This window comes from Spea bombifrons, chromosome 1 (assembly GCF_027358695.1).
Source record: "Spea bombifrons isolate aSpeBom1 chromosome 1, aSpeBom1.2.pri, whole genome shotgun sequence".
Lineage (NCBI taxonomy): Eukaryota > Metazoa > Chordata > Amphibia > Anura > Pelobatidae > Spea > Spea bombifrons.
In genome coordinates this window covers 134,446,013-134,473,451 of record NC_071087.1, presented here as the reverse complement: position 1 = coordinate 134,473,451, position 27,439 = coordinate 134,446,013, and the positions used below count along the sequence as shown (strand labels likewise).

The following is a 27,439-nucleotide window of genomic DNA, read 5'->3' as shown; positions in this document are numbered from 1 at the left end:
AGTGATCGGCTGCTTCAAGCTCCCAAAACTAGCATTAAAAATCAGACAACTGAGGAGTCTGCACTGCAGCCCTGGAGATCCACCTGCCCCAAAGTGTACCTGCGCCAGAATTCCAAAAAAAAAAAAAAAAATCGAAACTTTCAAAAACAATGGCAATTTTTAAGTGACAAAATAATTTGATACTTCACAACCGAGAACTGCAGCTGATTCAACTATAAAATCATATCCAAAAGGTAGTATTTAAGTAAATATACAATGAAAAAATAGCGACAATTTGTAGTATAAAGGCTTCAAACAAGAGGCAAAGGCACATGTTCGGTGGGCTAAAGAGAAATATCATAGCGTACCGCGTAAGAGTCCATTTGGAGTCCTTTCGGAATACAGCGTTGCTTTAGAAGAACACAAGATTTCAACCATTTCCTATATTATTATTTTTATTGAATTTTAATTCTTTTGGCTGCACTCTACTTTAAACTTTTTATAAGGAACAAAAATCACCTTCCAATGTTTTATAGATTTTTCAGAGTGCATATGTGCGAATTACACAGAAGTTGCAAGGGTTTGATAGAATATTTTCACGTGACACAAATGTTTAAAAAGCTTTTTTTTTTATTTTTTTACCCCCGGGCCATTCATGGCTTCATGCTTCTGCAAAAAAGGAAATTGGATATTGGATAATACTTTATATGTCTTATTAGTATTACTACTAGGCAAGGATCCAAAATCAGCTGCATTGCAGTAGGATATAAATTTTACCCTCAGCAGCAATCCCAAAACTGGAAGTGAGCACACAAGGTGCTCTGTGCCACCCGATGCAATATTAATCAGCCTGGTAATTAAAGGAGAGATTTTTATGATTTCCAGATCCATAGTGAGCGTTACCAGCCATAAAAAAATGAATTAAAAAAACGAAGCGGCTCAAGTTATTTCTTGCTAACAAGAACGAGGCAGGACAGCACGTTCGGCTAATTAAAGCTGTAATTTCTTCAACGCTTTAATAACAAACAGGTGGTGAGAAAACCGACTAGAAGGGCGACAAAGCCTTTTCAAGGTATTGCGTGTTTAAGTGTTATAGGCACATACAAAAGCCCACGGTTTTAACCCTCTGACCTCCAAGATGTCTTTGCACTGACATGGTAGGTCACTGTCTCTCTAGCTGCAGTGACCTCTTACCGACATCTAAGAGAGGGGCATCTGGCACAATTGCCACCATTAAACGGGCCCTAATGGCTTTTTTAATAGATGTTTTCTGATTAGGGTTTCCTAATATCCATATTTTCTGACTGCCTATAGTGGTACCTGCAATACGTGAGACGTATAAACTCACAGAAGGAAATCAATCACTTAAAATGTCCCAGATACTACTGCAGGGAAGCACGTAATAGATTGTAGTCGAGTAGATGCGTCCTGGGGGGGGGGAAATATCTATGTCAACTTTACTCCTGATGTCATGATCCTTGCGCATGCACACTGGGAAGCCATATTCAGACTGTTGCAGTGTTTTCTACCCTGCTGGCTAGGCTCTGATTTGAAGCCTCTGGCACCCCTTTCTGCCGCTGGCACCTGGCATGCAGGACAGGTTATGGTGCCAATGTATGAAAAGAAGAGCTTACGATCGGCATAGACAGTTTGAAGTAATTGTTAGGCAGACTCTGTTCTGTCAGCGACAACAGAAAAGAGGGATTTAGGGGGAAAATATTTCTGAGGAGTTAAAGGCAAGCAGGCAATAAAAACAAGGAAGCAGGGTGCTGGGATGTATGGCGAGAGGCATTAGTAGCAGGATGAGGGTTCTGCCACGTTACAGATCTCTGGCCAGATCTCATCCAGAGTATGGTGCACAGTTCTGGAGAAGGATATCGACACATTGGAGAGAGTTCAGAGTAGGACTACACAAATGGTAAGTGGTTTGCAGGATAGAAATGATCAGGAAAGACTGAGGGATCTTAATATGCGTAGCTTGGAGGAAAGAAGAGAGAGTGGAGGTTCTGACAGAAAGGGTTAAATACTTAATGGGGTTTTACAATGCACAGGAGGGAAGTTTATTTCAGAGAAATGTTAGAATAAGAGATCTATCTAAAACTAGAGGGTCAGAGCTTTAGATGTAACACAACAACACTTACCTACAGGGGTTTACTCATTGGAGTTTCCACTCACCGACTGTACTGTGCTTTATGAAGGGCCAACCTCAATGAGCTTCTCCTGCAACAAGAACTTGGTTGGCCTCATATAATGCCTTGTTTAATGATTGATGCTGCTTGTAGGCATTATGCAGGGTCAGCTCATCCCTTCATCCAGCATGGCACAGTTGGTGACCCAAAACCATAATACTGCTAAGACTCCCACAAATCTCACTATGCCGGACGACTATGGTTTATTACTCAGACCCAGCTTGCCGACACATCTGAACCACGAAAGCTTTATTTTAATTATCATACTATCCACTGTTCATTTTCTGGAACATGTCATATGTATTAGCAAGAAAGCTGACCAAACCCCACTGTGGGCCCATGGAAAAAAAATTAAAAATTTTGAGGGTTGAATACAGTATTGTATGGAGTAATGTAATTTAGCATTCAAGAAAAACCAGTTTTATCTAATTTTGTTCTAATAAACTTCCTTTACGTGCAGACTTAGAGGCTGATATTGTTGTCATTCATGAGATATTTGGGGTGATTTTCCTGCCGACTCCACACTGAGCGGATTCTTTATGGCAATGCTAATGAAGTCTGTTCCTCCACAGACTTGCGTTTCATGGTGTAGTAAGGAATCGGGGTGTAGGCTACAATAACAGAGCTAGAACACATACAAATAGCTAATACGCACCTGTCTGAAAACCTTGCGTAACAAAAACATTATAAAAAAAAAAAAAAACAATTACACATATTTTCGGAAACTACCGTATTTGCTCGATTATAAGACGAGGTTTTTTCCAGAGCAAATTCTCTGAAAAATACCCCTCGTCTTATAATCAGGGTCGTCTTATAATCAGACCTCAAATAGGTCTGATTATGAGACTAAGATCCAGATCCCCCGCAGCGATGCAGAGGACCTGGATCCTCTCGGTTAACCCCCGACCCAACTTACCGGTGCATCTGAGTCCCCGGTGCTTAGTCCGGGCTGCGTGTAGAGCTCTACGCGATATAATCGCGTAGAGCTCTACACGATACAGTCGCGTAGAGCTCTACACGCTTCCCGGACTAAGCACTGAGGACCCAGATGCAGGGGACCTGCATCCTCCTGTGTTATGCCCCCTCCAGCTTACCGGTGCTTCTGAGTCCCCGGTGCTTAGTCCGGGCAGCGTGTAGAGCTCTACGCGACTGTATCGTGTAGAGCTCTACGCGACTGTATCGTGTAGAGCTCTACGCGATTATATCGCGTAGAGCTCTACACGCAGTCCGGACTAAGCACCGGGGACTCAGATGCACCGGTAAGTTGGGTAAGATTTGGGGGGTCGTCTTATAATCAGGGTCGTCTTATAATCGAGCAAATACGGTATTATTAATGCAATACTAGCAATAAAAAATTAGCAGGAGTTCACCTTCAAAATGTTTTTACATTCCTTACACATATAATAAATCACACAGGTCACCAAATCACAGCTTTAACACTTCAAGTGCCAGATGGACTCTGAATATTAAACACTGTCTAAAAAAAAGTGATGTTATTAACCAAGCAGTGCTCGATTCATTCATTAAATTTGCCAACAGGGCGCATTTCAAAGAGAATCACAAGTTCAAAGCAGTCCGAGATGCACAGAAATAAAACAGCTGACATAACAGGAACACACTGAAAGTGAAGTGATGACACATGAAAGAGGAAGCTAAACCATCCAGGTGTTATTATTTAGTGATTTATATAGCGCCATCATATTCTGCAGCGCTGTACAATGGGAGAACAGCCAATAACAGGTAGTGCATCACACTCTAATTTGGACTTACAGAAACAAAAGCTAACGAGGACCCTGGTCAAAGAGCTTAAAAACGCACAACTCTATTATTTTACAATAACACACTTTCGTTTATTTCCTTAATAAACTTCCTTAAACTACAAGCTTTCTACTGACACAATGACAATGCTAAATCTTAATTAATTTCTCTTAATTTATTGTTAGATGTAACAAATTATTAAAGAGGTCAACAAAAACCATTCGTGTTTCACGCACGGGGCACTTTGTCGTGGTCATGACTAGGCGCAACAAACAGACCAAGCATTGTTTTTGATTATACAAAAATATTCAGATTTTAATAGCCAGCACAAAATAATAACGGCCGATACATAGATTTTTTTTCCAATCTCACAAGTGCCAATTACCAACAGTTTTTTTTTCATAATTATACTTCTGCCACGTTGAGGCTGAAATCCCTAGTGATTTAAACAGAGGTTTTTCTGAAAGCCCGAAAATTAAAAGGCATTTCTTGAGCTGAGTGTTCATTAGATCACGTTTAAAGTACAATAGACCAAAAATTAACTTCCGAAAATCCATTACAATGGAAAAACCCTACAATGTGTGTTAGATTCCCAGTACCGGGGCACAGATGGAAAGCTTCCGGGTATTACTAAAATGAGAATCATCATTCATTCTAAATCAAGGAGCCACATCAAAGTTAACAATGAGGCACATATTGATGCACTCTGTGCTCAGATGAAGGACCAGACTTGGTTGTTATGCACATAGGGTAATAAGAGCTGGAATAACTGGGAATGCATTAAACCACCATGAAAATAATTTGGTTTTGGAAGTAATACCAGAGCATATCTCAGTATACCCAGGAACTCTCCAGGTTTTGCCTGGAGACTCCAGGAGAAGACCCAGAAGACTTGCAGGGTCCTGACTTGCCCCACTCCCAGCCCATTTCACCCTTACATGGGAGTGTGTTCCGTGATGTCAGCAGGAACGCCCACTGACATCAATCGGTACACCTGGCCCGGCAAGGGTAGGCTCCGGGTAGCCGCAGCCCAAAAGTTTCCAGGTATGTATATATCAGAGCCATTCAAGTGAGAATACAAAGCAAAGAAGTTAAATCATTTAAAGTTTACTCAGAACGCAGGCTTCAGATGCAAAGGGGAAAGACCCAAAGAAAATTAAAACCAAACTTACTGTATTTGCCAGTTCTAGGTAGCTTCCCCCGACATTGTTGGTAAGACATGAGGTTTGAGAAAGGAGCCTTTGAAGTGCTGCTTGACTGCTAGATTTGCCTCCGAATTCCAGAAATTTCTGCATGATTGAATGATTGGGTGGCTCAGGGCTCTGGAGGTCTCGTGCTCCCGAGTCATACTCCCAACTCTCTCTAGCTGTAGATAAGGCACCTGTGTCAAAAACAAAAGAAACTATTTGCTTCCATAACCACAGGGAATCATCTTGGATTCTTCACAACACCCCATGATACCAGTGGATAAATGTATGTATTTATGTATGTATGTATGTATGTAAAATATATATGCATTACACACTCTATAACATTTTTATAGGGTACACTTTTTAATGTTGGAAGGTTTTAGGACAGGGGTGTCCAACCTGCGACCCTCCAGCTGCTGCAGGACTACATCTCCCATAATGCTCATTCAGCTAAGGGGCTGGCTGAGGAGTATGGGAGATGTAGTCCTGCAGCAGCTGGAGGGCCGCAGGTTGGACGCCCCTGTTTTAGGAGGTGGAGGCAACCATGGAAGTGGAGGCGGCTGGGGATACTGCCCTTGGCCAAGACTAGGGCGGCACTAAAATTAAATACAACACTGGGTATACGATGATCTGATAGCTGGAGTGTATTGAATGCCAATAATTAAGAGTCATAAACAAAGTCTATGGTCTGTTATGGTCTCCACCTAACAGGAGCCCAGGAGCACACAGACCACCACTCCTTTAGAGTATAGCCCTGTTTGCCAAACCTTGCCCATAACAGGAGGACGTTACTAACACACGTTAACACCCACCTAGGCCGTTTTCACTTCCAGCCGGCCAGGACAGGATTCGGTCTGCAAACTTTTTGTTTTTGCACGAATCGGCGCACAACTCCACTTCCTCTTTTCGAATTTCACGCACAAGCTGCATTCGACACCTAGTGAAGTCTTGGAAGGAGATCTTGCCGCTCTCATCTGATCCGAGCTGATGCATAATCTCAGCCACAGACTCCTCCATGTTCAGCTGGCGACAAACCATCAATAAATCATTCCTAGAAAGAGATTAAATGAACCATTGTTACTGACCCTCTAATGCACACTTATACTTTAGAAGTCTGTAATTTAATGCAATTAATCATGTCTGGAATCATAGGACAGGAATTACATAAATATACAAATGCTCTTTAGCATATAACCCAAACATAAGTTCCGCTACAATAATTCTGTTGACAGATGTATAGAACAGTTTATACATTTAGATCAGTTACACATATAGAATGTCTTTTTTTTTGGCAATTACCCAACAGAGCCGTCACCTAGAAGGAGAACCCGAATGTGCGTCCTAGTCAGGATAATTATATTTGGTCTTCCCCATCAGCTAAAGACTTGCACATTTACAGGAGCACATGATCCAAGAACAGACCCTGTATGGATTTACTTGTCCTTGGAAAGAAGGTAACAGAAGCTGGAAAACATTTTGATTGCTTTTAAATTAGAATAATCCCGAATGTGATTAAATTCTGAGACTCGCCAGTTATCACAAGGTCCCCACCTCATCAGATAAAGCATCTAGCTCCATGTGGACATAAAACCAAATGGAGGAGTTTCCAAAAGCAAATAATCCTTCACCAATTAACAATTTAGGACCAAATGCCTTATACCTTGACATTAAATACAAAAACCTCATCCAGCAGGTACCCAATAAGCATATGTTCATACATACAAGACAGAAAACCAGGGACTGATTAAGACCCGACTCTTACATCAGGAAAAATGGACAAATGGTTTGTATCTGATGTCAAATTCTGTTTCTATAAAATATATCTATCATGCAACATGTCTTATCCCCAAGATTGCATTTCTATTCTTATTTTTCATGAGTTTCAAAGTATTTTCATGCTTGCAAAGTAGAGCATGGAGTTAGAAGATCAGACTTCTGTCTAATTTCCCTCCTCTTTCTCTATTAAAAACAGAAAAACTTCCAAGTGGCTTTAAATATTCACACAGAATCAAATGAGATAGAGGCCCTGTAAACACATACCCAAATAGGGGGAGTAACGCATAATTTTATTATATATATTTTATCATATACACTTAATTACGACTCATTATTTGACCAGAAATAACGCACTTAGATCACTCTGGCTTTCAAGTACACCCAGAAGAGCTTTTACGATTAATGTAATAGAGTTACAAAATTTCATATTTACAGCAAATAGAAAAAGTGATATAGAAATAAAACTGAACATTAGGAATAATTGCAGCGGCGATTCATTTATGGGATATTAAACAAGGTTAGTCTACATTGGGGAAGCTCTGATGGAGAAGAAGGCTTGACTTGCTTGTAATGTGGAAGCATGAGTAAGTTGTCGGTACTACAGAGAAGATAAGAGGAAAGTCATAAAACAGATAATGAATTCTCTCATGCAGCCTTTAACCCAGGAAGCTATTTGTGAAACTCTTGTAAGTAGTAATTTTAGCAAGTGTGTGACAACCAACTACAGCTTTTATCTTTAACGGCCACTTCAAATACATCTGGCAGACTAAGCAGAGCCCACTGATTAGGGTTCTACAGCGCTGGGAACCTGTGTTAACACTTCCGCGCCGATTACCTGAATGAAGGTACTTAGATAATGCAGCCCCACCGGGAAGCCCAACCACTAAATCCTTGGAACCATTGAACATTACAACATGTTTAATACCTATGAGAGCAGGTGGGCCATCCGAGAAAAAAATGGAAATAGACTGCAACGGTTGTAATCTGTAAAGTATATGTTCTTTACCGCATCCCAAACAAATTATTCAAACATCGTAAAGAAAATATATGTCCATACAGCCATGTCCCACCATTTCAGAACACCATTCGCCAGTACGAGGCATCATACCTCTCCTCCAGTGACGCCCAGCACACGTAATGTGTTCCTTTAATTTAATACAAACGCTCCCAAACGGTAACAAATATGAATAATGGAGGTTAGTCTGAAACCCCTATAGTGGCTAACTAACAATTTCCCCATTTAAGTATAAAAATGGATGGTACGTACAGTTGAGCAGGATATCAACTTGGTATGAAATATTACTATAATTTAATATACATCTGGTTAAAGACGTCTGCAATATATCTTGAAACAGTTTTTACAAATTTTGCACAACTTTTGGATATGACATGATGTGATATACCAATAGGATGCACTGCTATAGTTAAATCGGAATAGAAGAAGGAAGACTGAGCACTCCTAATTGTGTGACCCCGGGTATTTACCAATTAACCTTGAGATAAAAAAAGCCTAAATCAGTTTCAAATCCTGAGCGTTCACACATATGGGTGTCAGATTAACGACCAGGCAGCCCCACTGATCATCTCCGTGTGCTCTCATCTGCCAGGAGGTGTTTGGGGTTATAGGACACTATCTAATAGGGAATTGCTGTATATATTAGCTTAAGGTCCACACAATCCGGGACAAAGTATTTGCAAGTAATTATTATTATTCATAGCTCATGACCAACTATTCTTTACTGTTTTGATCCAAGCAGGGAAAAAGGATATAGCAATATTAGCTAGGATGGAGTCTTTAGTTAAAGTTGATACTTTTTTAGGGACATCATAGAAAAAAAATGATATGAAGTCACAAAGCTTTAGGGACCTCAGTGGTCCATCATTTAAATCATTTAATTTCACGCCGTGGCCTCTTAAGTTCAGAAAGCCTATGTAACTGTGCATCTTGATGTGAACAAAAACATTCAAAACAACTGCACACAAAGCTCAATACTTCCCATACTCTGTGTACATTCCTAACGTATGGATTATTGTATTACTTCAGACATCAACATGCTCTTGTTAAATCAAAATTGAACACATACATAGTATTACAGGTTTATGATGGGGGGGCCCGTACAATTTCTTAAATCAGTCTTAGCATTAGTTCCTGCTGCTAAATGATACTTGATATATACATTTAGACTAAAATATTCCAGACATATGAAACATTTGTATCTATCACATTCTTCTAGACACATATTAAAAAAGCAAGAAATACTGTTGTAGTAAATGTTACATTATAACAAACTTGCTATTAACCAAAGAAATATGGCAGATAGTTACTAGGATGCCCGCTTGGTGCATCACACCTGACAGATGGCCTCTCTCATGCCCCTACTTGAGAAATGATTAGTACCCAGTTAAGATTGCATTTATTTTCACTGAAAAGACCGGGAGCTAATGAATTGTTAGTCCTGCGTTGGACAGGACTGTCTCAGGCCTTCAGCTCCATGGTTGGTAAAGAGATGTGCGGACCTCACCAAAGCAATGACCATGAAGCATAGTCACCTGATCCACAAGAGCACGAAAGTCATGCTATGTTCCTCCGCATAACCCTTACTGCATAATTACCTATATATTCATGTTTACACTCTTGTACCGGCATTGAAACAGCCTTACAGTTGACACGTGCAGAATTGTAGTGATTTAAAGCTGCCTGTTATGAGCTACTTTGAAACATAATAATTTGATTCATTTTTCAATCATATCGAAGGTTCTACCTAACAAACTGTTATACTTTCACCTACAGCCACTGAAATCCACAATAGGTCACTATTTAAATGGAAGATAATTTGTTAGATACCTGTGAGTCTGACCTGTGAGTTATTTGCTTAAATAACCAGTTTAGTGTCCAAGACAGCCTCGCCAATGAAGAATGCATATTAAAGTACCTACAAATTATACTATAAAAGGAGAAGCTCCAACCAGAAACAATAGTGTATAAGTGAAAACAATCACCGACCAATATTAATACCGATTAATACCAATAATGGCACAGATACAACCCACGATGACCCTCTCCAATGCCCAATTCAAGATCCAATAGTAAACGCAGTGGGGCATTTATGCAAACAGAATAAGACACAAAAAAAACAACACCTTATAGTATAGTAAATAGAGACCAGGTGGATGTATATAGTATTAGATTGCACTGGAGAAATGTTCATAGGACAGACTCATCTCAGTAAAAACAGGTTCTTCACTTCCAAATTGTCTAAAAATCAAACATAGGAGATTCCAGTGGTGCAGTATGACAGCAAACAGAAGCAGAGGAATACAAATAGCACTTACAGAAAGAAATGGCACACTGGATTTACGGTATGTGCAAATAGCGCTTTGTACGAGGTCCCAACGAGGTAGATTCCAGATGGATAGAAGATGCTGGCGTTTGCACGTTTAACGTGGTCAGTTGATGTAAAGTGCAATAGTATAGAAGATATGGCACTGAACCATGCTCTGCACGTACTTTACTCTGGCAGAACCGCGGAGCATGGTTCAGCGCAATATCATCTATACGACCGCGCTTTACATAGGAAAATGTTCATATTGAGATCAATAAGAGCTTTCTGCACGTGTCGGGGAGCTGATGGGAGCACATGCCACAAGATCTGTATAGCTGAACAGAAAATAGCTGGAGGGTGGGAAAGGGTCATAAGCTTATGCAAGAGGGACACTACGGAAACTAAGGGACCACGCATACATACATGTGATGGCAGGAGTATCCTTAAATATTCTTTAACATATACCCAATGAGCAGGCGCTTAAGTATAGGACATCTATGACATAGTATGCTTACTGCAGCTGGGTACACGTATCACAAATGTATCCCACTTTGCCGTCTCCAGTGGAGTAAAACCGAGCTACAAATAGAGAATTTTACTTATACGTCATATGAAACACTATTCCAGGATAAACATCTACAGATGCACTCAACATGCCATATGGAGAATGTTTATTAGCAATGCCCCCAAGATAATGGTCATCCAAGAGAATAGTCCGTGTTTAGCTTTTTACCAGTTAAACATTTGGCTTTGATTTTAGCTAAACATGCAATCTACATTATGTCCTTCCTTTCATTGCTAAAAAAAAATAATTTTATTTTTTTTAAATGAAATTAAGTTGCCTAGCTGCTTTTCAATGAGGGTCCGACATCTCAAAACCAGTACAGACACGTCTTTTTCACAAATAATTATATTACATAGGCTTTAAAAACACAGCTCTCCTACATTACTTTTTTTTTTAACCCCTTAACGACAATCCCCGTACATGTACGGGGTTGCCGTGCAACGGGTTAACGACAATGCCCGTACATGTACGGGCTGCCGTTAAATAGCTGCATTGCCGCGATCGCGGCGTTTTCGCCGCGATCGGCGGCTTTGCAGCATCCACGGAAGCCTCACAAGTGAGGCTGACCGTGGATCCGGGGAGGGCAGCCCTCGGCAGCCCTCCCCGGAAGAAAAATGGCCGCCGCCGCACCGATCATCAAAGATCGCGGCGGCGCCCGGCTAAAACTGCTTAGGAAGCGATCAGAATCGCTTCCTAAGCATAAACTGTGTTGCTGACATGCCTCAGTATCGAGGCATGTAGCAACACTACCCCCCTACCCCCGATCGCCTTGTGATTGCTCCGAGGAGCAACCACAAGTGCCATCCTGTGAATGACGTTGCCGTCATTCACAGGATGGCATTAACGATAGATCTTAGTTCACAGAGGGTCTATCCAGACCCTCTTGAGAACTCTCGAGCTCCTCCTGCAGGTTGAATGCAGGTACTGCATCCAACCATGCAAGGTCAATGGAGCCCAGCTCACTATTGAGAGTGATTAGTAATAAAAAAAAAAAAAAAAAAAAAATTGGTCAAAAATGTTTAAAAAAAAATTAAAAAAAATATGGTAACATGTAAAAATCCCCACTGTCACCAAAAAAAAAAAAAAAAAAAAAAAAAGTTTTTAATAACCAAGTCCTAAAATTCTTTATCTTTACAAAAATTCCAGCATGGAAAGAGTTAAAATATTGGCATTACAAATGCCCATAGGGTGTCTAGTATTAAAAAATATATGAGTTGATGGGGTAAATTGAATTGGCCGGGTTCAAAGATGTCCCAAATATGGGACATGGGGCAGATGTCTAAATGGCAAAAAATACCCACCTCACAAAGGCGGCATTTTACTTCCCAAATAACCCTACAAACCCATGCATGTGGGGTATCACTGCGCTCAGGAGATGTTACTGAACACATATTGGGGTGTTGTTTGACACGGACATACACCAGGAGCGATAGATTTATACCTGAAGTCCAACACGTGTGAAAAAAATACAAAAAAAAATTACTACCATAAAGTTTCACTAAGGGTGGTGGTAAAATTAGTGCATGCAAAGGGTTAAAATACCAGCATTTCAGATGCCTTGGGGTGTCTAGTTTTTAAAAATATATGACTTGATGGGGTAAATTGCATTATCCGGCTTCAAAGATACCCGAAATGGCACATGGGGGGAAGAATTACCAGATTTGGAAAAAATGGTTTTGAAATGGCAAAACGCTACCTGTACTTATTGCCCCATAACGTGCAGAAAAAAGCAAAAAAAACATAAAAACATTGGGTATTTCTAAACTCAGGACAAATAGTAGAATCTATTTAGCAGGTTTTTTCATTCGTTTTTGCAGATAAGTAAAAGTTTTCTGTTTAAAAAGTGAGAAAAAGTAATTTTTTAACAAAAAATCCCCATATTTTATCATTTTTTTTATACTAAATTAGATGATATGATAAAATGAATGGTATCTAAAGAAAGCCCTGTTTGTCCTGGAAAAAACAATATATAATATGTGTGGGAGCACGAAATGAGAGAGAAGAAAATCACAGCTAAACAGTAACACTGAAAAACGTTAAAAGAGCCATTGTCCCACAATATACTACGAGTAAAAACCCCTATTGTCCTTAAGGGGTTAATTAGCCAACTATTTATTAGTTTTGAGAGAACATAACATGTCGTAGCAAAGAACCGAGGACTGGTTCAACACAAGTTCATCCACCAAGTTCAACTTGTTTATTAAAAACATATTTACATTTTTAAAAGAACCAATACAATATCCAACTACACAAATACATATGTCTAGATCAGGCTAAAATTAAGCACGGTCCTTAAAGAGGGATACAAGGTAAAAAGAGGCTGTTCTTTTATTCTTAAAAAAGCGCAATTTATGACCCGTATTACTGTTCTAAATGTAAGAGGAGCTCCTCAATGAGTCTCTAATGGTTTGCATATAATAGCAGCTTAACCTGAAGGGTAGAGAGATCTAATACACTACTGCGTGCCTAAAGAATGGAATTGGATACGCTCTTCTTTTCCAGCTGTGGTCAATCTGTTTGTATCATTATTCTCACACATTAAAGTTATATCCCCTATACTGTGAACTACCGTGCCGTTATTGGTCTGGGCATTAATGTGAGGTTTGGGTGACAAAATGAGGAGAAGTTTACAAAATATGCTATCTTCGCCACATTGCTCAGCTTTCGTTATGTAAAATAAAACGTGTATTTGGACTAAATATTTCCAAAACAATTACGCTGATTACAAAACAAATAGTAGCGGTTACAGGAAGTTTTAAGAAGCAAATTTAGTAGCGCTAAAAGCTAATACAGTTCTCCCTTTAACCAAAAACAGCAGATGTGCTAATACTGCTCTAGAGTAAGCCGCTTGCTTGTTTAGATAGCTTTTTATATTTTTTTCCTTAGAAAGGGTTAGTTCCCTGTACATACAAGCTAAATATAACTATTGATGAGGTCAGTGCCAAAAAAGTTATTAGAAATAGTATGGATTTGTCGCATTTATATTATCTCCTATCCCAGATGCCCTGTACCTGCAAAGAGGTTCTGGGGAGAAAAGATAAAATATAGTTCCCCATTAAACATAATCTACCATGACAAACTAGGTCATCTTACTTGGAAACCATCTTAGTGCCTTGCCACAAGCCTCTTTAAAGCTGCATTCCAATTCCAGCGTAAGTACGTTTCACCTCTTTAGTAACAGTTGATGCCGGGAGCTGTGTATTCTCCGTCTTTTTTTTATGGGAAAGTCTTCGTTCAATCTACATTATTCCATGCACAGCCAGTCAACATTGGAAACAACCTCTTGGGTAGCAGATGACCGTACAGGGGCAAATCTAAAGCAAGACACCAGTAAAGCATAATCCACATGCGAGGGCAAACACAGTCCGAAGGTCAGGACTGCCAGCAAAGGTTTGGGGCTGATGAAAAAAGGCAAAAGGTCAATAATCTGGTTGAAGCCACCAAGAGGAACAGCAGAAGGTACGGTAGGTCCAAAACCCTGGGAAATGCCGAATTGCAAGCATTGGAGGAGAAGAACAACTAAGCAAAATACAGGCATTATGATGCGAGCTGTTGTCGGTGATACATCCTGATTGCACAGGTGTGGCGTTGAGCTCTTTGAATTGGGCTTGACATTAACACATTTGTTCGTGGACATTACACCTTGGGATTGTACAGGACAGATCCAGCATTGGTGGAGGTTGAGACCCATGGTCCTGACATTTTAAAGTTGCTAGGATTGGTGGAAGAACAAACTCAAGGTAACGGTTTCCACGAGAGGCCACATGCAGTTAACTTAATGGAAGGGCATATACCAAATCCTGTGTATAACTGCAGTGTGTATGATGGTACAATTTAGTACACGGAAGAACAGGCAGCATTTACTTGTAGTAATACATAAAAAATACAAGGTTCATCAACAGTAAATCAGCTTAGAAAGACATGGCTTGATGTGGGTTGTAAAGTTTATGCTCAAGTGCAAATGCCTGAATACACAGCCTTAACAGGGAAGACAAGGATCACAGAGGTTCCAGGCCGGCTACAATCATTAATGTCATGAAAAGGGTGCTGTACAGCCAAAAAACACTAAGAAGGAGATGCATAAAATGCAGTCACTCCCACAATGCTGACCATTAGCAATACTGGCGAGTTTGCAATATCACCAATATGTTGTTGTTGAATCTGCACAAATGTCCTACAGGTTTAGTAGGTTGTAGGGGTAGGCACCAACATTGTTCATGGTGGACAATTTACTGATGTTCTATGGACCTTTACAAACCTTGCCATGGACACTGGTGTCCCTGGACAGATACTTTGTCTATCCCTGTTGTGTAAATGAAAATTTCTGTCTCTTTGCACTTAAGGCGTGATTTATGATGGAGTTGCAAGCCCAAATGTCACCCACCAGCACAACATGTACTGCAAATAATAGATAACTACCACTAATGGATCAATCATCAATCAGGACATCATCTCCTCTTGTGAGAGAAAAGTGAAAAACACTTTCTCACTGATCTCTAAAATAATAAAACAAAGCTAAATAGCCGCTATGAAGCTGTAGATTAAATGCAGCTCTCACTAGCTACCCGTGTTTTATACACCAAAACATACAACCAGGGTACAGCAGAATACTCCACCCGGGCCCATCACATACACACAGTAAAACATATTCCATCACTTTATCAATCACACACATACTTTGCTTGGAGCTCTTTCTTATGGCTGCTTGTACAAGCGACCATGCTTTTACCACGGGGTTTTGTAAGCTCATGTTACGCGACCCCATTATGCTCTTACCTCCGCAAGTGGGTCGGTCCAAGTTGGCCCTGTTTGAAGAATTTTGGAAGAGCATGGGGGCAATTGCTCCCAGAGCCAGGCTGTCCCTGCATACAGTCCTAGTTGTGAAGGCCATCAAAGACACTTAGTAAGGCAGTATGAGAACTCCTGAGTTAGAGACTGGTGCCAACTCAATGTGGTGTACCTACAGGGAAGACTTACACGTTATCCGATAAGGCATGTCCCAGTACCAGAGTTACAGGAAACAAGCAGGAAAGTTTAATCTCACCTGACACATGGGAACCTTCAGGGCCGTGAAGGTAAACAATAATTATTAAAGAAAGTAGAATTAAAGAAAAAAAAACTTGGCAAACAATATCACAATATAATGTGTACATTTGGGTTTTATCAGAATGAACTGATATGTTCCTCACCATCACCCTCCCATCCCCTAAAGGGAGGAGGAAAGGAAAAGCTCTGGGGGCCATCATTCCCAGGTATACTGATGGTTAAACAAAAATCAGAAACTGTCTGCGCTTCTCACCCTAATAAAGTTGGCAACAAATATATAAACATAATATAAATGAGAGGTTTTGGTTATATGAAGTGGCCAAAGCATAATTAAGCTCACCCGCCACGTCAAGGCACACTCTCAATAGGGTGAGAAAATACTCTCACCTACTACATAGTGGACACACAAAGCAGTTTATACTGCTACCAAAACCTTTGTTTTTTGTATACATAGTACAGCCGATACACTGTATTTGCAGCATGCTCCCACCAGTTTGGTAGGCCTCATTTTACACTTTTGTATTATTTGAGCCTGAGACTAGCTTAGCGCTCCAACTTTTTTTCTTTTCCCTGTTTAAACATACCGATGGTTAAACCCTGTCCCGTAGAACGTGTGTAGTGCTTCACGTTCCGTCAAAATAACTCCCTGGGGCCGACCCATGAAGACCCCAATTTTCTAACAATTCCACGATATGTGACAAGGGTTAAATATTCCCAACTGCTAGGCCTGGCTTCACTTCTACTGCAGCAGCACGTCCTGTTATTTTCAAGATGCTCTGCTCCACCCAACGAGCCTATGTTTGTGGCTCACTAGTATGTACGATCTTTGATATTAGTTATTTACAACATTTACAAGCAAGATTTTTTAATTTTTTTTTATAATTTCAGTATCATCGAAGGATTAACGAATCACATTGTGTTTCTTTAAAATTCAAAAAGATTATTCAGATGTATAAAATATTCAATAACATTATGCAATAATGTATAGCCATAGATTTATTGGGCACTTAAAAGGTGAAGTCTTTCTTCTGGCACTCAAAAGAGTAAATGGCTAAAATATAAGAAAAACTATAAATGAAAAAAATAAAATCTGGACGTAACAAAATAAAATAACATTCCAGAAGAACAGAAATCCACGTTACAAAGATAATTTTTTTGTCTTTCTTGCTCTATTGTACCCTTGACTGCACACCTATATACATGCAATAGTAACCAGCCTTAACTCTCGAAAATCCATCCAAACCCAAACAAACAGAGCGCCATGAGGGTAGCACATGAAAGCCTTTTCTATCACACTTCATCAAACAGGATGAAAAGAACACAAGGGCAGGCACAAAACACAGCGGTGTTACACTGCTTTTGGGGAAAAGGAGCACTGAATAGCATGAAAAGATTTACTTCGATAAAACATGAATTATGAATAGCAGTCTGGCTTTAGAGTAGAGCTGTCATGTGTAAAGGACAGGTCACGTAGCATTTGTATGGAAATGTATAGATCAAAATCATAGGCTGAACCTTGTTTTACTTATTGGTGAAGACAGAACCTTTAGTGCACCCTAGATGGAGGTTAGAACTTAAATAGTGGGCTTTTACCTCTGCTAAAATGTTGACATTTTGTGAAAGTTCAGAAATACAAGTGGTATGATAAAGGAAATATTGTTTATTAAGAAGCATTGATCGAATCACAGAACTTTTAATTTAAAAGGAAATGTCTGAAATATCCCAATATACTATAATTGCGATAAAAATATGAGTGTGAAACTCCCACTGACTTCAAAGGCATGCAAAAAGGATACTTAGGTACATTGCCTTCCGCAGAAGAAGGCAGAGGAGGAGGGAACTAGTGTAATTGGCGATGTCACGAATTGGTGGTATTGCGCAAGAAACAAATCTAAAACCAATAGGCACATCTAGTCTTAGTTTTATCCATATCATAAGCATTCTTGAATTCCTTTTGATACAGAGCTCTAACTGCATTTTAATGAAGTTAGAAAGCACTCTTTGATGTGGCACACATTCCAAAAGGAATTTCATCAAAATGTACACAGGGATATCTTGGTGCATAACAAAAAAATGGAATATCCTTGGGCATTCACTTCTGCTAAATAGCAGATTAAGACTTCACAGATCAAAAAATGATTCTATTAAACTTGACCCAGATGCTTTTTCCCATCAGGTATCTCCGTTTCTATTCCGCAGGGGAATACTGAATATGCACAAGCTGGTTTAAAATTGATGGGCACGTGTTCTTGGTTTTAATATACTTTTAATGTTTTTAATTTGAAATTATTAAGGAATATCAAGCAAGCTTTTGGAAAATATACATCTGCACCAATATGGAAGCTTTAATTTTGGAACTGAAAAGGTCATTGTTTTAGGCTGTGAAAAATGCAAACACAACACCGTCTTGCAGCCTCACCTGTCCGCAATGACTTAGCCTTTTGCATAGCAAAGCATAGTGTGAAAAATAATATGCAGTTATGACCCCTTTTTCAAAGCGCTGGCAGCCTAGATTGTCTTAAAAAACAGACACTAATAGGTTGTTGCCATAGAACCTTAAGAACTTTGTGTTTCTATATTAAACCTTCAGAGAAATTCAAAAATGACAGACCCACTAAGTGTTGCTTGCGTCACACACTAGAGATGTTAATCGAGCAGCACCCTTAACAAACATTGAAGGCACTAAGTTTGAGAGGCCATAAAGTAAAACGGATGATGTTTTCTCGGTGATTTTCCTGGAATGTATGTTCGAATTTGTGTACATCACGTATGAGGAGGAGGAGTTTTTCATAGTTTTAAAGGAAATACAAACTTCTTAATTCTTTCACAAGATCTTGCTGGCTTTTTTTTTTTTTTGGTACCAAATAATGTTCGTCCTGTGATGATTGCTATCACCGGTGCCAAATGCTAAATACATACCACGTAATCTGGCACCACAGATGTATAAATATCAGGGAGTGAAAACACTAACTTCATGCTCTTGTAAATGGACATCTTTAAACAACGTCTAGAGGACACTGGATGATTATGGATTGAAATAGAAACTCGTTTTACATGCTCTAAGCTTATTTATTTAATGTGTCACCAATGAGAGCTTCACTTGAAGAGGCTGAAGAACCGTGCATGTGTTCAGAAGTAAGGCACCTTGCCAGTGACTCAATATTCCAATAGTCAACTGCACAGCTGTTACAGTAACTAGCGATATTTGTGCAGGAAACACATACTACAGCCCGGATTTATCTAATACGTGAAAGAAACAGATTCAACCGGTGCGGAATACACGTTTCTCAAAAAGTTCTCAAAGGAGTCTGTTACTTTGTAACTGGAAAATAAAGATTTTCAATTGAGGCAGCTTCAGCCAATGAAAACCTGCAACATCATCTACAGACAGCAACCATAAGCAGGGACGGGAAAAGTGTCTCTACGTGGTCATCAGTAGGCAAATTTAGTATATAATTCAAAAAACATTGAGACGCGTAACTGGAAACAGTCTGAAAACCATTGGAATTTTCAAGGTGTGTTGGTTAATGGAAGATGTGAGCATGGCGAAGCCAACGACAATGGACTGCAACCAGGGGACTAGAGAACATCAGTAGTCAGGAACAGGGTGGGTCAGATCAGGGGATCAGACGACTGATAAACTGAATCAAGAACCAAACGGGGTACTTAGGAACAAGCAAGACATCAAACGGCAAAAAATCAGAAACAGGCTGAGGGCAAATCAGATAATCTGTAGTAGCCTACTAGCCTTACAATGCCAACTTTAAAGGACAACCGGTTACCAGCCCAAGATAGAGGAGGTCAGATCAACGGATCAGGAACAAGCAGAATCAATGAGCAACCTACTGAGGCCACTGGGAGAGATTTTATACCTGAGCCAGGTAAGCAACACCCATGGAGAACGGCCACCTGGCTCTTACCAGCCACAGACTCCCAATGCTGCACCTCAGACGCGCACCACAGACCTTCACACATTGTCAAAAAAGAATGAACAGTTCTGGATGAGATAATAGGACATTTTGCTGTTGTAAATACAACCATGCAAGAAATGTATTCTCTTAAAATTGTAGGTATATCAAATTATCAAGAGAAATACACAGAGGGAGTGTAACAGAAAAAGACTTTTATGCTAAAGCCTTTAACTTACTCTCGGATAGCTGTAGTACACTGGAGCAAAATTTCTAGGGGGGTCAAAGACGATCCCTGCGCACTGAAATCAACTAGAGGACTTTCCTTAACAGTTGGCTGCACGGAGCAGCATTCATGTTTGGTAAGGCTGTTTGTGGCAGAGACTGTCCCTTTAACATAGCGAGCTTTCAAGAGTAGTTCAGCTCTTGTTGTAGAATAAGATCCGCATAATACTAAGGAAACCTGGTAAGTGAAAGTGCATAACGCCAGTTTAAAGCATACACATACTGATAAACAACATAATCTTTGGAATATTTGGATATATATTTTTCAGTAAAGTGTCTTCAAAAAAAAAGTCCGCAGCATACAAAAGCATAAATATATTAAGAAAACTCCATGAGATGAATTCACTTATCAGCTCGCGAAGGCCAAGGACATTACATCAGATGGACATTCCTAGTACTGGATAACATAAAACAGAGCTTTGGACGATGATCATACAGCTCAAGTGGTTTGCAAAAATGTAACAAAGCAGACCTTTGGCTATTTCACTTATTACTTCACATCTTGAATGCTATATAAATCTATCAAGCGATTACAAAAAAAGACATGCAATTTCAAGACGCACAAATGCTTGACAGCTTCCTTATCTACATAAAAATTCAGACAAAGAAAAGCAAACTGTGTGTGGTAAGACAACATATAATCAAAGCTCGATAGCTTTTCCATTTTCTTTATAAAAGAAATAAAAAAAAATCCAAAACACAACACAATGGTCTGAATTGTTAAGGAATTTTATGATGTAAATCTTCAATAGGCTGGAAAAAAGTAACAAAAGTAAAGACTAGTATTTTTCTACACCTAATAATTTGCATTTAACTGAAAAAAGAAGAAAGTTACCGTGTTTCACTATTCCCCCAAGTGAAAAAAACATTTTATTGATGCAGGCATGTTTCTACTGTCCTCCTTAAATCTTCACGTTAAAGCGGCTCTGTCCCCCTTACCACTTTCATAATCCCTAATATGATTTATAAGTAGTGAGCGGTGATGCCGATTTTTTCAGATAAAATAGAATTGTCTACAGCGTGTTCTTCCTGCTTTAAGCAGTTAAATAGTTTCCCCTGGTATAGGGTGTTAGGCTGCCAATTCCAACGTGAAGATGCTAAAAAGATTACTCATTTTCTAATATATATTTCCTATTTTGGCATCTTATGATTATAAATGTGGGATGTAGAGGTGAGAGGAATAGTCATCTGACGTGGTCAGCAAGGCAAAACAAATAACCCAAGGTAATTATTATTCCACAACACAGTTACAGGTGTTTTCTGCAGAATAGGTGACACGCCTTATTAACTGAACACCCTATAAACACGCCAAGAAAATATATAATGATGTAAATAGAAGACATCAAGGGACTTCACACACGTGTGACACTACAAAACCTCTTCTGGCATTGTAGCTATGTTTAAAGCAAACACGACCAAAAATTGAGGGTCAAATCAATTATGGCCGATGTGCCTCTTACCCTTACGACCCTTCGGTGGCAAGTACCAAATGTAATGTATCTTTAGCCAAACTATTTCACCATGTGGGACAGAAGCCTAGATTGTGGCAGTCACAAACAAAAGGAACGATGCAATTATATTTCTAAAGGAACGATGCTCTACTGCACCAGAAGACCTTATCCAGCGTATGGTGCAGACTGGAAAGCTATAAATCATAAATTCTCTCTCTCGAGTGATGGATCCAACTATCACGCTCCAAGTACTGGTGGTACCCTACGACCAACATCAAGAAAAGTTCTTTTTTTATCATTCTCATAATTTAAATCTAAAATGTTTACCTTGCAAATTATAGTTGCGGGGAAAAAGTATGTGAACCCTTTCCTATAGTTATGGATCAGAACCGCACAACGGTCAGACTGTGCCTCCTCCCCACGCATAGTTAGGTTTTATCTGTCCACAGAATATTATGCCAGTAGGGTTGTAGAACATCCAGCAATGGGCTTCCTCCATGGTGTCCTCCCATGAACATCATTCTTGTTCGTTAGTGTATGTATGGTCGACCAGTCACCAGTGATGTCTTTAGCTGACACTTTAGGATCCTTCTTAACAGAGCATTCTGTGCCATGCTCTTGCAGGTCACCCTAAAGAGAGTAGCAACGGTGCTGAACAGTCTCAACAATTTGGTAACTTATGTCTTCAGAGATCTCTTTTGTCCGTGGCATGGTTCATCAGACAATGCTTCTTGTGAATAGCAAACCTAAACTTTTTTTTTTTTTATAGGGCAGCTCTGACCAATGTCTCTCCAATCTCATCTCATTGACTGGACTCCACGTTAGCCAACTCCTGACTCCAATCAGCCTTTGAAGAAGTCATTAGCCTGCAGGTTCACGTGGTTTTTTCCACCCTACACAGTTTACATGGTGCAGAAATCCAGGCATTTCCAAAAGGTTTACATACAACTGTACATATACAATATATAGCATGTATTAATTACATCGGAAGGAACTCACTGAGAAATAGATTAAGACATAACAGACCAAAGTGAAGAGATTCAATGGAATTTATCGAATACAAAGTTTGGTTTCAGATCACGCAGAATCTTTCATTAAACGGAATACTAAAAATATAAATTCACAGCTTGACGCAACCGATGAAAGGTGACTTTCAGGTTTTGTTTTTTTAAGTCCCAAAGCCGCTATACAAATGAAACAGACTTTCAATAAGGGACTTTTTTATGCTTCCGGCTATGTACGGAAAATTATAAATAAACAAATCAGAATAAATAAACTTTCAGGCAAAACCCTCCAAATTACAGCCGTAGGAGTGCGATGACTGTGCGGCACATAGACCGCAACCTATCAACATTAAAAATAATACTCTTTGTGCACAGACGGAACACTTTATAAAATGCAATATATGGTATTTTATTGTCATTTTTTGGTTTATCGTTTATTTTCGCTGTCCCCTAATGTAACAGCGCTACGGAATCTGCTGGCGCTATATAAATAAATGTAACGTGCTTTCTCCGCAGAAGTGCACATCCCATAGGGTTACCTCTTGGCGAGGGTGTCCTCGCTGTTACCCCATCTCTACTGGGGGATAACAGCGGAAGGAGGCAGTAACAGAGAGGTTATGCCCTGCCACCTGGGGCCAGTAGCCCTGCCACAATGCGTTATAGGCCCCTTTTGGGGACTTGCCACCGGGGACACTGAATGGGGATGCGGCTTCCAAGCTGTCACAGGAGCCCAACTCTCATCACACATATCTCGAGTGACTGCAGGTCAGTGGAGTCGCTGGGGCAGACTGGATGCCACTCTGTGGGGTAACCAAGCAGCGGGTGACACACGGCGCTCACCGCACGCCCTCGGCCCCTACTCCGCAGCCGGTCACTGGAGGTGCCGTGAAGGGGGCTGTGAGGAGGGTGGACCCCCAGGGCTGGCCCGCCTCACCCCCCCGCAGCAAACTATTTATCCGGGACTTGGGAAGTTCTGCAGCCCATCCCCGCACCCAGGGGCTCCGCCGCTTACCTGCTGATATAACCGTCCCCGTCCCCGTCACAGGTCTGAAAAAGGCGCCTCATCCTCTCCTCCTCCCCGGTGCTCGAGGTGTCGCTGCTCCCGCTGCAACTAGTGCTCCCGTTCACTTCCACGGCAGCCGCCATGGTGAACGGCTGGGCGGCCAGAGACTGCCCACTGTGGGGAGCAGGAGCAGCCCGGAGCCAGCGGCGGACACGACCACCGACCCCCGCCCAGCAGCACTCCTCTTTCTCGGGGTGCCCCTCCCTCTGCGAGGCGCTCACTCCCAGCACTCCTCCCCTGTGCAAGTCTACGACTCCCAGCACTCCTCCCCTGTGCAAACTCCGACTCCCAGCCCTCCTTTCCCGTGTAACTCAGACTCCCAGCACTCCTTTCCCGTGTAACTCAGACTCCCAGCACTGCTTTCCCGTGTAACTCAGACTCCCAGCACTCCTTTCCCGTGTAACTCAGACTCCCAGCACTCCTTTCCCGTGTAAACTCCGACTCCCAGCTCTCCTATGTAAAGCTTTGACTCCCAGCACTCCTCCCTACCTACCCCTTGCTCCTGTGAGTTTTTTATGTGTCAGTCCTGGAGAGGGACGAGCTCTGTACACATCGCGAATGCCCCACTGCCCCTCCGCTCGTGTCCAGCGTTGTTACGGGGACAAAGCTTTTTGGAAACTTTGTATAAATACAGGGACATAATAACGGTTTCATAGACATGTGCGCTGTCTATAAAATAGCTACGCAAATGTCAACAAAACACATGTGCTCCACAGCAGCATCCGCTCCACCGCAGCATCCGCTCCACCGCAGCATGTGCTCCACCTCAGCATCCATTCCACCGCAACATCCGCTCAACCGCAGCATCCGCTCCACCGCAGCATCCGCTCCACCGCAGCATGTGCTCCACAGCAGCATCCATTCCACCGCAACATCCGCTCCACCGCAGCATCCATTCCACCGCAGCATCCGTTCTGCCGCATTATACATTCCATGCGTTTAGATTGCCGGGTATGAGTGTATGACAGTACCATAAAAGTCATAATAATGTGCATGGAAACAACATGCGTATGAACCAAATGGTATAAAAAACATTATTTTTCTTTGCAATGCTTTACTCAGATAAATAAACAACTTTACACAGGTCGCAAATTCACCTAAAAAAATACCTCTGCTCTAAGCACACATTCTAATTCAAAAAAAGCCCCGCGTCGCCAATCCAGCGATCGGCCCCGGCGACGGCCCTGATGGTACGGTCTGTATTAGTGGTAGCTCTGCTTCCGTGGCTCATAGCTTGTGAGTGCGGCTTGACACGAATGTCCAGGCCCACCATTGCTCGCGCTAGTTTACAGGCTGCATTTTGCATTTTGGTGTGTGTGTTATAGTGTGGGTGTAAGTATCTGTGTGCTAATGTGTATGTAACTGAGGGAGGGCAAGGTATGAACAATGGCCTCAAAATTTCTTGGGACCCCTGGTACCCAAGTGAGTTTAAATATATTTATTACACAACTTTTTAAGTTTACATAACTAATAGAAAGCTTAGCTTTATTGGTGGCTGGTCCAATGCACATCCCCCAGCATTTCAGAGCTTGGAAATTAGGACTGTCCTGCTAAAAGAGGACAGTTGGATGGTATGCAGGTGTCATGAGAATTTATGAGAAGTTCCTCATGTCATGTGATTTGTTAACAGGATCAGAGGGTAACAGGAGAGTTGTGTGACCAATAGTGATGCCTTACCTGATATGGAAAAAGAACCAATTGTGCCAACAACCACACACTCATGCTGACACACACGCTAACACCATACAGTAACACGCACACATGCTACATCACCCTCTCACATACAACTATACAGTAACCCACTGGCTCCAACACCATACACTAACACATTCTCACAGTAGCGCCGTACACCTGAACATGCGCACACTCTCACTCTGACATCATCCATGCAGCTCACACGGATCTCCCTGTCCTTCCATCACCACACTTGGAGCCCTGTCTTCACTGCAGCTTGCACTCTCAGTGTGAGCTGCCGCTCTGCTGCTGCAATACTGCAGGGTCATGTAAAGCACATTATGTATGCACTTCAGTGTACCCCTGCTGCTGAGCCACACTGCCAGCCCATTTAATGCTATTAAGGACACATAGGTAGCCGTGCCCCAACATTCCCTAAGCCCTGGGAAGTGTACTGAGTAGCGGTTATAGCATTCCATATGTCAGGTTGGTTAAAAGACACCAGTTTTTTTTTTTGTTTTTTTTTTGCGAATACAATTTTAAGTACAAATCCACATGAAACTAGTAAAAGTCTTGAAGTCACAGGCTTGTTTGTGCCAGTGCTGTATCCGGGTCCACGTTTACCTTCAGTAAAAACCTTGGTCTGCTTCTGTTTTTGAGTCTGGCGTATTCCCGGTGAATGTAACTAACTCCTTAATGAAAGAAGAGCTAATGCATGAAGGAGGCTGCCAAAATAACTTGGCACCGATACAAATATATTACGCAGAGTTTGAAGTATACAGGTTATAGAAGGGGCAGGAACTGCTTGGTAAAATAATGGGCAATTATCTTTCCCCTAGGCTACTAACCTTGGGAAAGGCACTGAGTGGGGAACGTGCATAAGCACGCAATTATAACTACGCTCTCTTGGAGGTATGCTTTCACCATATGTTGCGTTCATTGACTTAGTGACCTTTCTCCACAAACCCTTCACCGATTGGTCAGTTTTACCGTTTGCTTTTTTTTTATTAAAAAGAAGAATCATTCTGTTTTTGTAGAATCATTCTGGGTTTTTTTTTCCTCCCCTACATTCTTCTTTATCCCTCCTGCCAACTCTTGTTACCGTAAAAGATTAAGCTTTAATAACAACCTTAAATTGCCTCAGATATAACCAATCACCTTCAAAATCACACTGCGAAGTGGCTTCAATCTGTTAAATTACAGCGCTTCTCACTTTTTTTTAGTGTGATAACAAAACCTGTAGGTTTCCTTCGCTTTCCAAAAAAGAAAAGACAAGGCCATGAATCTCAAGGGGATTTAAATATAAAGCAAGAACAAAGGGTACATGTGGAGGACTGACCAGGGACCTCAGGTTGTCCCTCTCCAGTGGCCCCAGTGATGGAGGGTTCCGTCACAGTACATATCAAGTGTGCTATATGAACAACAAATCCCTTGGATAGTGGAATAGGCCATTAGGATACAGTTGGGGAAAAATGACTGACATATTCACCCTTCTTTAGGATGAAGATAGCCTTGTCCAAGTCAATGAAATGTGTATGTAAAGGCAATTCACGTTTGTAGTAAATTAGTCCATTCTCCCAGGGTCTTTATCTTCGAATAGGCAGCGTCACAATTTCTTTTTCCCAAAGAAGTTCTCCCCTTCATAATAAGTCAATGAATTGCAGACTTCTGTAACAACAGCTGGAGTGCAACAGGTTCCCAATCCTTTCACTGTATATTTTCTTATGAATAAGGCACTTTCCATTGAGAGTGTGCCACGCTAAACATACCAGACTGGATGGAATTGGTTTAGAGTCTCTTGTGGGTGATTATCAGTATCTTGCACTTCCACGGAACACGACAATGATGGGTATGTCAGTCTCATAGACAGGACATGAATCTTGAACTCAGCAGGGAACCTAGCAGTAGGCTAGCGTGCAAAGGACAATGGCACAAAGCAAATCTGTATGAAGCCTGGTAGCAGCAGAGAGGAGTCATCTGTGCAGGGAACATTGGCACTAAATGAACACATTTTTACAAGTAGATGAACCATAGTCAGGCTCTGAGCTGATGGAGAACAGTCTGGTGTTGGCAACAGAGAGCCAGTTGAGATTTGGGGATTAAGCATGATAAAACATCGGGTCAGGAGCATATGGAACTCATGGTCAGACTTGCGGAGGGTAGACAACAACTTGGATCATCAAGACTTAGCCGAGGTTGGTACCAAGAGGTCAGATGTTCGGACCAGA

The 27,439-nt window shown here is 41.1% G+C and overlaps 1 protein-coding gene across 1 annotated transcript in view; it reads right to left on the bottom strand.

Annotated features, from left to right (window-relative positions):
- Positions 1-23,644, bottom strand: part of MCC (MCC regulator of WNT signaling pathway) — a 123,164-nt gene extending 99,520 nt beyond the window's left edge. Inside the window, exons 1-3 of the mRNA XM_053474289.1 lie at positions 23,487-23,644; positions 5,929-6,167; positions 5,099-5,307 (exon numbers count right to left, since the gene is read on the bottom strand). Coding sequence (XP_053330264.1) covers positions 5,099-5,307; positions 5,929-6,167; positions 23,487-23,620 — 582 coding nt within the window. The 5' untranslated portion in view covers positions 23,621-23,644. The remainder of the gene's footprint in view (positions 1-5,098; positions 5,308-5,928; positions 6,168-23,486) is intronic.
- Positions 23,645-27,439: the final 3,795 nt, after the last annotated feature.